This window comes from Paroedura picta, chromosome 1, assembly GCF_049243985.1.
Source record: "Paroedura picta isolate Pp20150507F chromosome 1, Ppicta_v3.0, whole genome shotgun sequence".
Lineage (NCBI taxonomy): Eukaryota > Metazoa > Chordata > Lepidosauria > Squamata > Gekkonidae > Paroedura > Paroedura picta.
The window spans coordinates 180,870,737-180,885,207 of record NC_135369.1 but is presented as its reverse complement, the minus strand read 5'-3'; the positions used below and the strand labels follow the sequence as shown (position 1 = coordinate 180,885,207).

The window sequence follows — 14,471 nt, the reverse complement described above, 5'->3', positions numbered from 1 at the left end:
GTTCGTTTTCTAGGCCACCCCTCTCCAGAATGGTCTCAGGGCGGCTTACAACAAACATGTAGATTAAAACCTAGAATACAATAAACTACACAAAACCCCCAACATTTATCTGTTTAAAATTTTTCTCACTAAACCGTAGACACTCGTTCCATTAGTTTATATCCCCAGTGAGCCGGGCATACTGTAGGTGGAATATCACCCTCTGGCCCGGTGCAGATGGGGGCAAGCGGCCGAAGAAGAAGCCCAAGTGTAGGGCTACACTGGGGGCCCATACAGATGGTAAGGGTGCACCCCTTGGCCTCAACCAAATGACTGGTAGAAGATAACCATTTTTCAGGCCCTTCGGAACGCTGGAAGTGTCATGCCCCTGCGTCCAGTCCTCCTGCCACTGCCTCCACCCTTCTCAGAGCAAGAGCCTTAGCTGTCAGAGCCTGCTCTTCAGCCATTAGTTTCCATGCAGCTGCCACTGTCAGAGCAAGAGGGAGAAGAGAGGAGCGCCGAGGAGCACAATCAGCAAGGAGCACAATCAGCAAGTTCTGAGCCCCCAACAAGAGGAGCAACTGGGTCCCAGCCAGGTTGACACTCCGCCCTCTTTGCCGGCTGCGCCTTCAACCGCACCAGCATCCCACCTCAGCCCGGACAGTTTCTTAGAGAACAAGCCAAAGTCAGCTTAACCATTAGCCTGTTAAGGGGGCCAGCTACTTGCTCGGCTACGCCTTTATTGCTTGCAGACACACCAGAACTCACCAGCTTCCAGGTTTTTGTGACCAAGTGAGAGGCATTCGGAGATGCACAGAGTCTGCAACAAGGTACGAGGTTGGTTCAGGACTGCACTGCGGAGTTACAGATTATTGCCCAGAATCTGGACTGGAATGAACCGACCGTGGTCATTTGGTTTGTGGCATGGCTGAGTGATGAGTGCTGGAAAAATAAGCACATGTGGACCAGCCACCCCCCTTGAGCAAGTTGGTGCAGCTGTGCTGTGGTCCTCCAGATGTTCATGGACTACAATTTCCATGAGCCCCTGCCAGCACGGGGCTCATGGGAATTGTAGTCCATGAACATCTGGAGGACCACAGGTTGACTACCCCTGCTCTAGAGGAATGCCGCTTGACTTGGGCAGGGTCACATACCCTCAACCAGGGACACCTGTCGCCTCCTTGAACCACCACTCCAAAGCCGCTGCCCCCTCTAGACTTGAGGGAACTGATGCAGTTGGGGGAAGTTAGTCCTCAGCTGGACCCCAGTGAAAAGCAGTGGCAGCAACAACACAATCTTTGCCTCTGTTGTGGGGGACCGGGGCACTATGCAGGGCAATATCTTGAGAAGGGTAAGCTTCCTTGGCAGGAGTCGGAAACAGCCTGGCCCAAGCATCGTCAGGCCCGCTCGTTTATGAGGAACTGGAGGACCCACCACAGTGCTGAAACATCTATTCCTGCCAAATCCACTACAGCTGCCTGAATGGCAGTGGCTGCTGGTACATGCTCTGGTAGACTCAGGGGCAACTCATTCATCAATGCTGGCTGCACTCTGATTGGCCCTGACACTACAGCTTCCGCCCTCCCTCCCTGGATGCTAATCACATTCCCCTTAGACACGCCAGAGACAGAGAGAGACACACAGAGCCCTGCCAGACTGAACACAAACCTTCATTCCCTCCTTTCGCTCCTGCTATGGGGGAGGAGGCAGAGAGAGACACAGAGAGAGCTGCCCCAAGCTGCTGACCAGCCCTGCTTCCCTCCTAAGAACGAGCCCTAATTACCTGCTATGGCTCCTGCTGCCACAGAGAGAAAGACACAGAGAGAGCTCCCCTGCTGCGATGTAGGGAGAGAGACACAGACAGACAACTGCTCCAAACTGCACACCAGCCCTGCTTCCCTCCTACAAACCAGCCCTAATTACCTGCTATGCCTCCTGTTGTGACACCCAGTGAGAGGGAGAGAGAAGAGACACAGAGATCTGCACCTCCCAGTGTCCCCTGGGTCCTAGCGCCCATTGCATTCCTGGTTACAATGGGCTTTCTTGCTAGTATATGGATAAGACTTTTTCAAGAACAAAATGCTGTTCCCATCTGGAACAAGGATGTAGCCTCCCGGGTGAAGGCAATTGATGGGCGCTTAATAGAGGCGGGCCAGGTGAAATGGGAAACTGGAACCCTTTTCCTACAGGTGCAGCAACACCCAGAAACCCTGGCTTTTGATGTAGCCCACATTCCCCGCTTTCCCCTGGTGCTGGGTATGGATTGGTTGGCCCAGCACAACCCATTAACCGACTGGCAAAAGTTAGCTGTCCGGTTTGGCAAGGACTGCGTTCATGCTGCCCACCTCTCGGCTGAATCCAAGATGGAGGATTTTCCTCGAATACAGGGATTTCATGGACATTTTTGGAGAAAAAGGGGTGGATCTCCTGTCTCCTCATTGCCCATATGATTGCAGGATTGACTTAAAGCCAGGAGCTTGGTTACCAGTAAAGAGACTGGATGTGCTCTCCAAGCCAGAATGGTACGCACTATGCTAGTTTCTTGATAAAAACCTGCAATGCGGGTTCATTTGCCCCTTGACGAGCCCCGCGTCCACTCCTATTCTTTATGTTAAGAAAAAATGCATAGAACTACACATGTGCCGTGATTACTGGGCCCTGAATGATATCACAGTCAAGGACTGGTACCCTCTCCCACTCATTTCAGAAGTCCTGGAGCGTGTGGAGGGAACCAGAATCTTCATCAAGTTAGACTTGCGCAGGGCAGACAATCTCCTTAGAATTTGAGAAGGAGATGAATGGAAGACCGCTATTGGAACACAATATAGGGTGTGACAGGAAGGTGTGGCCAGCTGACATCATTTCCGGGGACCTTAGAATATATTTCAGGGACTCCTCCACAGGTAAACAGTTGAAAAAGGCTGTGGTAGAGAAAGAGGGAATGTTGCGTGTCCCTTATTCAGCAGTGGACTTTGTCTCGAATAGGTTTCCTTATATAGGAACCATTTTGGTGCTTTATACCATGGCTTCGTGTAGGAAGCAGAGTCTTCTCTAGCAACTGTATACAGAAGGATTGGCTATCCTCTAACTCGGAGAATGCAGGCCGTCCTAAAATATCAGACCAAATTCCATGATGGGTTTATGGGATTGTAGGAAATCCATGTTTGAAGAGTAACCATATTTAGTTATTTATTATTTATATATTTCTAGTCCGCCCCTCTTGAACCTGTCATTTGAGGGCAGTGTACAGCATTTATAGAATAAAACTATTAAAACAAAAATACAATTAAAACAACTAAAAAGCTACAAATAGGTATCCTGTACTAATTGTACAATGCCATCTTGGTAAAGTGGTTAGGAGTGCGGACTTTTAATCTGGTGAGCTGGGTTTGATTCCCTGCTCCTCCCCCACATGCAGCCAGCTGCGTGACCTTGGGCTCGCCACAGCACTGATAAAGCTCTTCTGACCGAGCAATAATACCAGGCTCTCTCAACCAACTCTTCTTCTTCAGTGATCTCAGGGCTCTCTCAGCCTCACCTCCCTCGCAGGGTGTCTATTGTGGGGAGAGGAAAGGTAAGGTGATTGTAAGCCGCTCTGAGACTCCTTGAGGTAGAGAAAAGCAGCATATCAGAACCAACTCTTCTTCTGTGCTGAGTCATTGCTGTTGATTCCCCATAGGAGGGAGGATGTAGGAGGAGACCCCAAACCGGCAGGGGAGGCCCATACAGTGTTCTGATCTTGAGTCTACTTTATTCTGCTTGTGTGTACCCAGTGTGGGAAGTTACAGCCGTGCTCTTGCTCTGTACAACACAGTGGGCGGAATCACCAAGCATGCTTCTGTCACACACTGAAGTGTGTATGTGGGCAAGGGCACTTACAGGAATGAATTGCGGAATGGCACTTCCTTGAAACCCAGCCAGGTTTCTCTTCTAGAAAGAGCTGTGTTGTGTAGGAAATTATAGGTGGGCTATTGTCTTTAGACCGTAACAAGAAGTACTACAGCTGAATTCCGCACTGATATCAGCTTCTCCTCCACAACATGAGACTCTCACCTTGTGCAGGGAAAATGCAGTCTTGGACCCTGGACTGTTTCCTCCTCAAGGAGGAAAAAGAGTTGACCTGATTACAAAGCTGACCAGGAATGAGTGTCCTTTGATTGTCTTAAGGTCAGAATTGAGTAGCTGGATTGCCTGCAAGGTTTAAAAGTGTTCCTTTGGGATCGTGTGTATGTAGGATTAGGAGAGAAGATAAATCACTCTTATCAGAACATGGAGGGTGCTACACACAGGCAAAAAGTTCTTTCCTTGCCAACACCCCTCTAAAAAATTGGGGGGGGGGGACTGGGAGCATTGCTTTGACAATAGGGTGTCGTTCTGTGTCTTGGTTCAGATTAGAACCTTTGTCCAAATTAATGGCATTTTGAAAGGGAGTTGGTTGATTATTTGAGGGCAGACTTAGGGGTGTTTTATAAGGCTTTTAATATTGTATTTAAGCCATATTATAGGTGGTTCATGAGCAGGCCTTTACACTTGGTCCATCCCATTTCTGGAGGGTGGTAGCTCACATTCAATTTCTGGGATTGACAATGTGGGGAAAGCCTTGAAGGAGAAATACTCTCGCTTTAGGATAGCCACTACTCTTCCCTGCCCACAGTCTAAGACTGATGGAGGACAGAAAACCCAGGCTAGCTCTTTAAGGGCAACAGTTTTACCCTCCCTGACCCAGGTTTCCGTCACACACGCCATATCTCTTATTTTCTGCTTTGTTGTTAATCAGTGTTGGAAGTGATTTATTCCCTTCTGCCTCCACCCTATTGTCCTGACGGATGGAGCGGAGGTTGGAAGGGGTCCGAACATGACTGTATCTCGGATTCCCCATCTCGTCCCTCCTCCCCCCACTGCTGTCTCAGCCTCTTCCCCTCAATATCGGGACCCCTGACCCCCTTGGGCCCCCTGTTGTTGACTCTCCCTCAATTATACCGATGTAGATAGGGTGTCCATATGTGGAGTTATTGGTTTCTTTCATTTCTGACCACTTTGTTTCCTTATTGGGTCCTGTTGGAAATTGTTGGGTGTTTGTCTTACTCCCCTTGTTAGCTAGGGCTTATTTTAGACCCTGGTTCCTGCTTGGTGTGTGATTGGTATCAGGGTGATTGATTGGTGATTGATGGGTTTATGTGTTTTCTGGAGGAATGGCTCTGATCACTAGTTAAGGCATCTCAGGGCTACCCAGTCCAGTTATTAATTAGGAGTAGGGTGTGATTTGCTGTGTGATGTTTGGATCTGGAGGGGTGACCTCGATAGCCAATTATGGCCTCTCAGGAAATGCCCAGTCCAGTTTTAAGTTGTGTGTTAGACGCATTTGATTGTGTGCTAAGTCAGCAATGTGGGGGTGGGTGGGAGTGTTTCTGGGTTGATTAGGTGTGATTAGTTACTTTGGCATGGTTTGGGTATTAAGCATGAGTTATTTTAGTTGTTAAGTGGATGCTGACTGATTAGTGGGATCTGTTGGGTGAATTAATTGGGGTAGCTCATAAGGATTGAATTAGCAAGGTATGATGGGATGGAGGAATCAGTTTAAATTAATTACGATGCCAATTGGATTGATTATAGTCGATTTGAGCTGAATTAATCTAGGAATTGATTAGAACAGCGGTCCCCAACCTTCTTGTGGTCGGGGACCGCCTCCGGTGCTGGGGGAGAGCCGACGGCCCGGCCGCCGCACATGCGCGGCAGCTGCACGTAAACGTGCACGCGCAGTTGTCGCGCATGCACGTTTTTGCCACCAGGTAGTGCTAACGCACATGCGCAGCAGCTCCGCTTGTGCGCGCTTGCATCACTGGCGTGCTGGCGGCTGCGCCTGCCTCTTCCCCCCCCTCGCAGCGAGCAGCTGCAGGGGGGAGGCAGGCGCGGGAGCTGGCGGCCAGGTACTATGGCCTTCGCAGCCCGGTACCAGGCTGTAGACCGGAGGTTGAGGACCCCCAGATTAGAAGATAGGTTTGAATTGATTGGGTAACCATTTGGGTTGCATTAGATAAGGGATAGTCCAAATAGGGGAATCAATTGAATTGAGTTCATTTATTGTGGGGATTGTTTCGAAGGCGGGTATCCCGCTAGATTGTTCTGGCCACGCTTCCTTCTTTTGATGCTACTGATTTTAAGGATGCTTTATTTTATCACAATTTATTTAAATCAATTTAAATTTTAATTATATCTACTGTTATTGTATGTTTTATTGTGCATTTTATATCTCTGTACACTGCCCTGAGCCAACTTGCTGGTGGGTGGGGGTGGACTAAAAATCCAATAAACATAAACATAAAATGTTTTTTTTTTTTAATGGGGCGCGAATCCTTTTATTTTCATGACCGATTCAGAATACCTTGCAACATGCCTCCACCGGTTTTAGAGGTGGGCGCTTTGGCGCCCAAAGCGGCTGATCTCTCCTGAAGGAAGGAGGCACGGTCGTCAGCACATTGGCGGATGCACACACGCAGGTGCGGAGCTCCATGCCAGCATGTGTGTGCCTGACAGCCGCACCTCCCCCCCCCCCCCACGGCGCTGGGTGTGCTGGGATAGACCAGCCGCTTCAGGTGCCGAAGCACCCAGCCCTAGCTGGTTTACGGCAACCCCATAGGGTTTTTGAGGCAGGTGGAATTCAGAGGTGATTTGACATTGCCGGCCTCTGCACTCTGGAAATTCTCAGTGGCTCCCTATCCATGGTTGACCCCGCTTTGCTTTTGACAACGGATGAGATTAGGCTTATCTGCACCCCCAATCCACAAATGTCACCTTCCCAAAGTGGGCGTGGGGAGAGTAAGCAGCTGTACCGGAGGGGTTCCTTAAACTCACCAGTGGGTTTTCCTGCCCAGTCCTCTTCCCAAACTGCTCAATCATGATTTTCTGCTGGAAATTGGGAGAAGTGGCAAGTTGCCTTCGCTTTCTGGTTGAATTTCAGTTTGCTGAAAAGACAGGACTCAATTGGGAACTGCCCTCTGCCTCTGCAAGAGCCTTGCTGCCCCCCCCCCCTTTGCAAATATAACGTGTTTGACTTAGTTAGGGGGTGAGTGGCAGGATTGTGGGAAGGCACCTCTCCTGGTATGGATTTCATGAATATCCCCCGCCATCCGGAACTGCTGAGCATTTTAACTTTTACTAAGCATTAATTTTCTCCAGGGGAACTGATCTCTGTAGTCTGGAGGAGATCAGCTGTAATTCCAGGAGATCCCCAGGTCCCACCTGGAGGCTGGTATCACTAATCAAATGGGTTTCTGAATCCAGATCCAGCCACAGCACTGATAAAGCTGTTCTGACCAAGCAGTAACATCAGGGCTCTCTCAGCCTCACCTCCCTCACAGGGTGTCTGTTGTGGGGAGAGGAAAGGGAAGGAGATTGTAAGCCGCTTTGAGACTCCTTCGGGTAGAGAAAAGCGGCATATAAGAACCAACTCTTCGTCTTCAGTAATATCTGGGCTCTCTCAGCCTCACCTCCCTCACAAGGTGTCTGTTGTGGAGAGAGAAAGGGGAAGGGGATTGTAAGCCTCACAGGGTGTCTGTTGTGGAGAGAGGAAAGGGAAGGAGATTGTAAGCCGCTTTGAGACTCCTTGGGGTAGAGAAAAGTGGCATATAAGAACCAACTCTTCGTCTTCAGTAATATCTGGGCTCTCTCAGCCTCACCTCCCTCACAAGGTGTCTGTTGTGGAGAGAGAAAGGGGAAGGGGATTGTAAGCCTCACAGGGTGTCTGTTGTGGAGAGAGGAAAGGGAAGGAGATTGTAAGCCGCTTTGAGACTCCTTGGGGTAGAGAAAAGTGGCATATAAGAACCAACTCTTCTTCTTCAGTAATATCAGGGCTCTCTCAGCCTCACCTCCCTCACAAGGTGTCTGTTGTGGAGAGAGAAAGGGGAAGGGGATTGTAAGCCTCACAGGGTGTCTGTTGTGGGGAGAGGAAAGGGAAGGCGAATGTAAGCCACTTTGAGACTCCTTCGGGTAGAGAAAAGTGGCATATAGGAACCAACTCTTCATCTTCAGTAATATCAGGGCTCTCTCAGCCTCACCTCCCTCACTAGGTGTCTGTTGTGGAGAGAGAAAGGAGAAGGGGATTGTAAGCCTCACAGGGTGTCTGTTGTGGGGAGAGGAAAGGGGATTGTAAGATGCTTTGGGACTCCTCTGGTAGAGGAAAGTAGCGTATAAGAACCAACTCTTCTTCTTATCGCTGAATTTACTGACATTGTTATTTCTCTTTCTCTTTTCAGAATGAAAACAATTTTACCACCAATGACCTAGACGTCCAGCGTTTGTTTTTTTTTTAAGCTATTTGGTTCGAATTTTTTTAAAAATTCAATTTAAAGCTGGTTTATGGTCTCTTTTATTCTATTTGACGTAGCTTTATATATCGTAGGGAAGGCAGCCTGTGTCTTGTTCAAGGGGATTTATCGCCACACTGTGCTTCTGTTTGCATAAACTGTGCTGGAGATAACCCTTTGAGGACTCTGAACTCCTTCAAGCGAGCTGTTTTATTCCAGTTCACGTGGCCATTCACCTTGTCAACACAGACTACAACATGGACTATATTTATTGATCAGTATGGTAGGATATTTGACTTTTCAACCGGCTCCAGCAGTGAGATCTGGTGTTTACTGGCATCCTTTCCAATCTACGACAGCGCTACCTCAGTCAAAAGTGAAACTGGATTTGTATTGCTGGTCTACAATGCCTGGGATCGCTCCTTTTATCTCCGTGCTGAACATTCGTCGGCCTTATTTAAAACCGTCACAGAGATCCTGCCGCTGGTGGGCTGTGAGGTTTGCGCATGCCAGCTGCTACGTTCACTTATCCCACAAAGCCCAGGATGGGAGCTGGAAAGGTTAAGCCAAGATGAAAACTTGTTAGATTAGAGTTTTATTGAGATATTTATGATAATTATAAATTAACTACTGGAAGCAACTGAGCTTCTTATCACGAAGCGGCAGTTGGCTGCCCTTCTTTACCTCTTGACACGTTTGTATAATCATCTCTGTATAGCTTTTTTATTTTTTGACTTCTTGACATTGCGAAAGCCTTTTCTCCCGCTTCTGTGCTCATGTTTGTCAGCGGGCCCTGATTCTAGCTGTATTTTTAATAACCAAAAAACCCAACTCCCCTCCCACTAACGTGCTAGAACAAAATTCCTTCAGGGTAGGTTTGCCAGCTCCAGGTAGAGAAATTGCAGAAGATTTGGAATAGAACTTGGGGTTTTGGAAGGGCAGCCGCCTCAGAGGGATATAATGCCATCCTCCCTTCAAAGCATGCATTTTCTCCAGGGGAATTGATTTCTGAAGGCTGGAGATCAGTTGTAATTCCGGGTGATCTTTGAGCCCCACCTGGAAGTTGGTAAACCTCCCCTCCCTAGGCCTAGTCTGCACACATAGGATAATGCACTTTCAATGTGCTTTGGCAGCTGGATTTTCTAGTGCAGAACAGGAAAATCTACTTCTAAAGTGCATTGAAAGTGCATTATCTATTGTGTGCAGACTAGGCCCTAGGCAGACTTAATCCAGTTTAAACACCTTTATTTCTGTGGGTTTAGACTGGAATAACACTGCATACAATTGTGTTGTTTGTTATTCAGTCATACCCTCCTGCTAGGTACGAAATATCCCCGCAAAAGAGGCCGAATAAAATTTGAAAGGGGAAAAGCCTAAACCTTCACCCGTTCTTCTACAAATTTACGGCAGATACATACTCAGTATTGTGATAGTAAGAGTGTCACGGCGGCTGTTTATTACCAACGTGGTCCTTTCAACCTTGTGTTGTTCCTAGTCTGTATTTGATCAAAGACTAAACAAACTTCTGAAGATGTAAAACTGTTCCCTGGGTGCCTCCCCTGAGCCTTGTAAGCGTAGCATAATGGCCTGTGAGCATGTGTAGTTTCATGTCGGAGTGCTTGTATTAAATATATACAGATGGTTTCATTCAATTTGAAAAGCCCTGCAGCTGAATATCCACAGCTGAACACCGTGGTCTGCAGACAGACTGTGTCACCAAAATGGTTCGACATCGCTTGGGTATCAAACCTCTTTATTGGATATCTGTTGGACCAATGAGATTATGCAAGTTATTTGTATGAAAACCTCACCCATCCTTTTGTAGGTGAAAAACTGGAAGGATTGTAAACATGTTCTTAATAGTACTCTGAATGCAACTGGTTCATTACTGTAGTTTGACAAGCACCAAGCTATTCCTTGCTTCTTAGAACTTTTTTCCCCCATCTTAAGAGTCAGTATATTAGAAATTCTTTTGAAAGTACTGATGTTGGTGCAAACATTTGAAAAGGCAAGGAAGGAGGCTGTTTTTTGATAGAGATATGGTAGGAAGTGGAGTCCATTCCCTTGAAAAAGGCACACACACACACACAAACACACACACACACCCCAGCGAAGACACTGGACCTCATCTCCAGACAAAGCACTTCACACCCCCCGGCATGTAAATACCATTGCGGATATAAGGAGTCTGGTAGCTCCCTTTTCCTTTGCCTCAGTGGCATGCAGACCAAGCATCTTCGTATCAGCTTCTTTGTATTCTGAACCGAATCCAAGGAGCGGTGTCCGGCAGCCGCTTTAACGTGCTGCGTAACAAAATCCTTTTGCACCGTCTTTGGTGCACTGTAGCTTCTTGTTTACAAGGCATTCGGTTAGCACCTCTTTAGCGCAGATATGTGACAACAGCTTCATTATAGCCTTTGAAACGCTGGCGCAGCCGTTGACTTCGCCGTTTCTTGGCAAGACACCCTGGAACTCTTGCCTCTAATCATAATTCTTAACAGATTATTCAGGTTGTGTTTCAAACAATGGGTGAACACCGTCATGCTTCGGGTATTTATCGTGAAGGGCTCGGTGAAATTCTTTGCCAGCTTGATGTTCTTAGATTTGTGAACAGCGGACAGTTGAGTTGTGCCATCCGCAGTCTTCAGAGTTAAATTCTGAGTTTTATAGTTAGTGGTTGCTTTGGAAAGAGCTTTGAAGGTGTGAATTGCTGGGTGTTTTGACGGACAGTGAGGCCTGCTCCTTTGGCATGAAGCTTAAGATTCCTAATTCCTTATTTCCTTTATTCATCGTTTTAATGGCAGCCCAGTGTTTTGCAGGGAGGAGTGTTATGTCGTAGTTTTGCCACAGCAAGATATACAACTGGCAGACGTGCCGTTAACTCCATTGTGGTACCATCCGCTTTTTTGTCACTACTTGAACACAACAAAATCAAGAGGCCAGTGGCACCTTTAAGACCGACAAAGATTTATTCAAGGCGTGAGCTTTCGAGTGCAAGCACTCTTCCTCACGCCTTGAATAAATCTTCGTTGGTCTTAAAGGTGCCGCTGGACTCCATTTTGTTGTGCTACTTCAGACCAATATGGCGACCCACTTGAATCTACTTGAACACAGTTTTTGTTCTTTTTCTTTGGTGCTAGGAGGTTGCTCAATCCATTGATAAATCTATGTAGTTTTAAAGGCTATGTAGCAATTTTCTCCTGTCCATCCATTTTGGGCTGGCCTTGTCTTCGCTGCCATCGCCAAATTTTACATTTGTCTCCCAAGCGAGTAATTTCAGGTCCCTCTTATGGTACTGGATTGCCAATCTATGCTTACATCTCTGAAACTGCCTTTTCTTACCCGGGGATTGAGGCTGTGGCATTGAAACGGTACTGAGAGACTTCAAATGAGCTTGATGTCTGACATTTCCTCTGATATCCATTGTCACTCTGGGCCAGTCAGAAAAAAAGGACCGGCATTCAGAAGTTGGGTCATGCTAATGCAAAGGATTCCTTGAAGAGTTTTTCTATGCATGCAGTTAGCAAACTTCAGCCAGTAAGCACTCAACAGGCGTCATATCCTGGTGTATCATTTGGAACACGCGTTTCTTCATTTTGTGGATTAAAGTGATCTGTTAGTCTTGAGAGATCAAGCAGTCCATTGTGGCCAAAGGTTCTATCATCACATCGCGGGGAAACATCTGCAAAATTTAAGACTTCCTTTTAAAATGACTTTGGGCATATATTTGTGAATCTCAAAGAAAACTTGACCCGTGGAACATTCTTACTGATTTATTGCTTTTACAATACAGTTCCTTCTCGTGAGCCAGTGTGGTGTAGTGCTTAAGAGTGGCAGATTCTAAACTGGAGAACTGGATTCGATTCCCCACTCCTCCACATGCAGCCAGCTGAGCAACCTTGGGCCAGCCACAGTTCTCTTAAGGCTTTTCTCACAGAGCAGCCCTGTTTGAGCTCACTCAGCCCCACCTACCTCACAGGGTATCTGTTGTGAGGAGACGAAGGGAAAGCTGGCAGGGGCTCATGGGAATTGTAGTCCACGGACATCTGGAGGGCCGCCGTTTGACTACCCCTAAGCAGCTTCGTGATTAAATTTGTTCCCTCTCTATTGACAAAAAGAAAATAACAGAATGAGGAAGTATTTAGTATATGTCTCGAAAGGCCTTGTTTGAAAAAAATGTCACCTCAGGGCTGACTTGTAGAACCGTTGTAATTAAAACGTAATTAAAACCAGTGTTTTAGCTTCCAAAAGGGGGAAACGATTTTTCACACAGTTCCTAAGAATGCAGTTTTGTAGCTTGTGTAAATATATTTTTTTTTCTAGGAGAATTTACCCGGGCAAATCTGTCGCATCTATGTTGAGATAACGAGGGCTGTAGGCAGCCATAGCAGTCCTGAGGGTGTTGTCCTGGCTGTAAGCCATGCAAGAGTGTGACCCCCCCGGGTGCTCTTCAGCTACAGAATTTTTGGGGGTGTAAAACTTAACAAAAACATCCAGATATAATTATACCGGAATTTTGCCATGTGATGGGCTTTTTGCGTACTGTGTCCTCAGACTATAAAGGTACGCCATGTGATTGTTCCGCCCTAACCCCCCCCCCCCGAGTTCTCTTTATTAAGGGACGAACTCGGATGTAAATTGGAAATGAAGCATGACATCTTTATTACTACGGAGACGAAAAGGAGCCAGAGTGTCTTAATGCTCAAGCCGAATACAATGCAAAGTCTTCCTGCTTTCTTGCTGAACCTTAGAACAGAAGATTGTATTACAAGACAAACCTGAATGTAATCCCCCTCCCCAATCATTTAGTGTTCCTCCTAAGGGCATTGGGGAGGGGGAGGGGATATCATCATGCATATGCTGGCAAAATTATTCCTCACCGGAATGTCACTCTTGACCTGTTCTGTTAACCAGTTCTGTAATGAAGTTGATTGTGTAGGATGTCCCCTAGCACAGCGGTCCCCAACCCCTGGTCTGGAGACGGGTACCGGTCTGCGGCTCAGTCAGTACCGGTCTGCGGCTCCTTCTCGTCCTCCTCCCTGTCTGCTGCCTCGGGGGCTGCCCTGCTACTCTGACGGCGGCTCACCTTTGTGCTCTCCAGTGGCCGCCATGGCTGGGGCTCCCCCTTGGCGTGGCACTGTGCAGCTGCTGCGGGCGACGGGAAGTCTGGAGCACCGGCGGGAAAGCAAGTGGAGCAGGGGTCAGGCGGCATTGGTGACGTCCCTCGGCAAAAGACTACCCCCCCCCCTCGGGCCTCACTAAAATTGTCAAGTGCTGACCGGTTCCCAGTGATAAAAAGGTTGAGGACCACTGCCCTAGCAAACGGGGGAATGTTGGACTTGTGGAAACCAAAATTTAACTTTTCTCCCTTCTGTTCTTTTCTGATGCCGCAACCAGAAGTCTGCTGCGTCAAAAACAAAGGAACTTGACTCTCTAACCGGGTTCTCATCTATACTGTACATTTCACAAGAGGCATATGCAAATATATACATTCTTAATTTAGTTTACAATATGGAACCAAAATGTATAAATATTAAGTTTGATTTAAAAAACAAACAAACAAACACTTTGCAATGTATATTTGGGGTCTTTGTATATTTTGCTTGATTCCCCCCCCTTAAATTTTAAAATATTTTTTGCTATGTAACACGAACAGTTAGTGAAGAAGCAGTGTTTTCTTTTTGAATACATCATGATTTCTGGATATTGAGATAGTAAATATATTTCTTGCTATTGTGATATGACAAGAGACTTAACTTATCTTGCTGTGTCTTCCAATGTACACACTGTATATAGGAGTAATCCGTGATGCAGCTGGGATGAGAATACTTGGATCTAGAGTAGCGTCATGTATTTTAGTCTGTATTGATCCTGGCTGCTCTACTTAATAGCCATATGCAATAAAATGTTATTTATTAAAGGAATAAAGACTTGGAAGGGTCTGTTCTCTGCAGAGGTTTTGTTTGTTAGCATGAAACCATTTTCATCCTTACACAGAGAGACCTATTAATACAGTTTATGATGGGATAAATATGTACCTTATATTAAAAGGCGTGTTTAATTCCATGTCATGCCACACAAATATAAGAGTCCTCTAAAACAGCAAACGCTGGCAGGGGCTCATGGGAATTGTAGTCCATGGACATCTGGAGGACCACAGGTTGACTAACCCTACTCTAAAAAGTAGCC

At 46.8% G+C, this 14,471-nt stretch overlaps 1 protein-coding gene across 2 annotated transcripts in view; it reads left to right on the top strand.

Moving 5' to 3' along the window:
* The window catches only part of IRS2 (insulin receptor substrate 2), a 29,326-nt gene extending 15,116 nt beyond the window's left edge, over positions 1–14,210 (top strand). For both annotated transcript variants that reach the window (XM_077314438.1, XM_077314430.1), the window contains one exon: positions 8,232–14,210. In XM_077314438.1, the coding sequence (XP_077170553.1) occupies positions 8,232–8,236 (5 nt within the window). In that variant the 3' untranslated portion in view covers positions 8,237–14,210. The remainder of the gene's footprint in view (positions 1–8,231) is intronic.
* Positions 14,211–14,471: the final 261 nt, after the last annotated feature.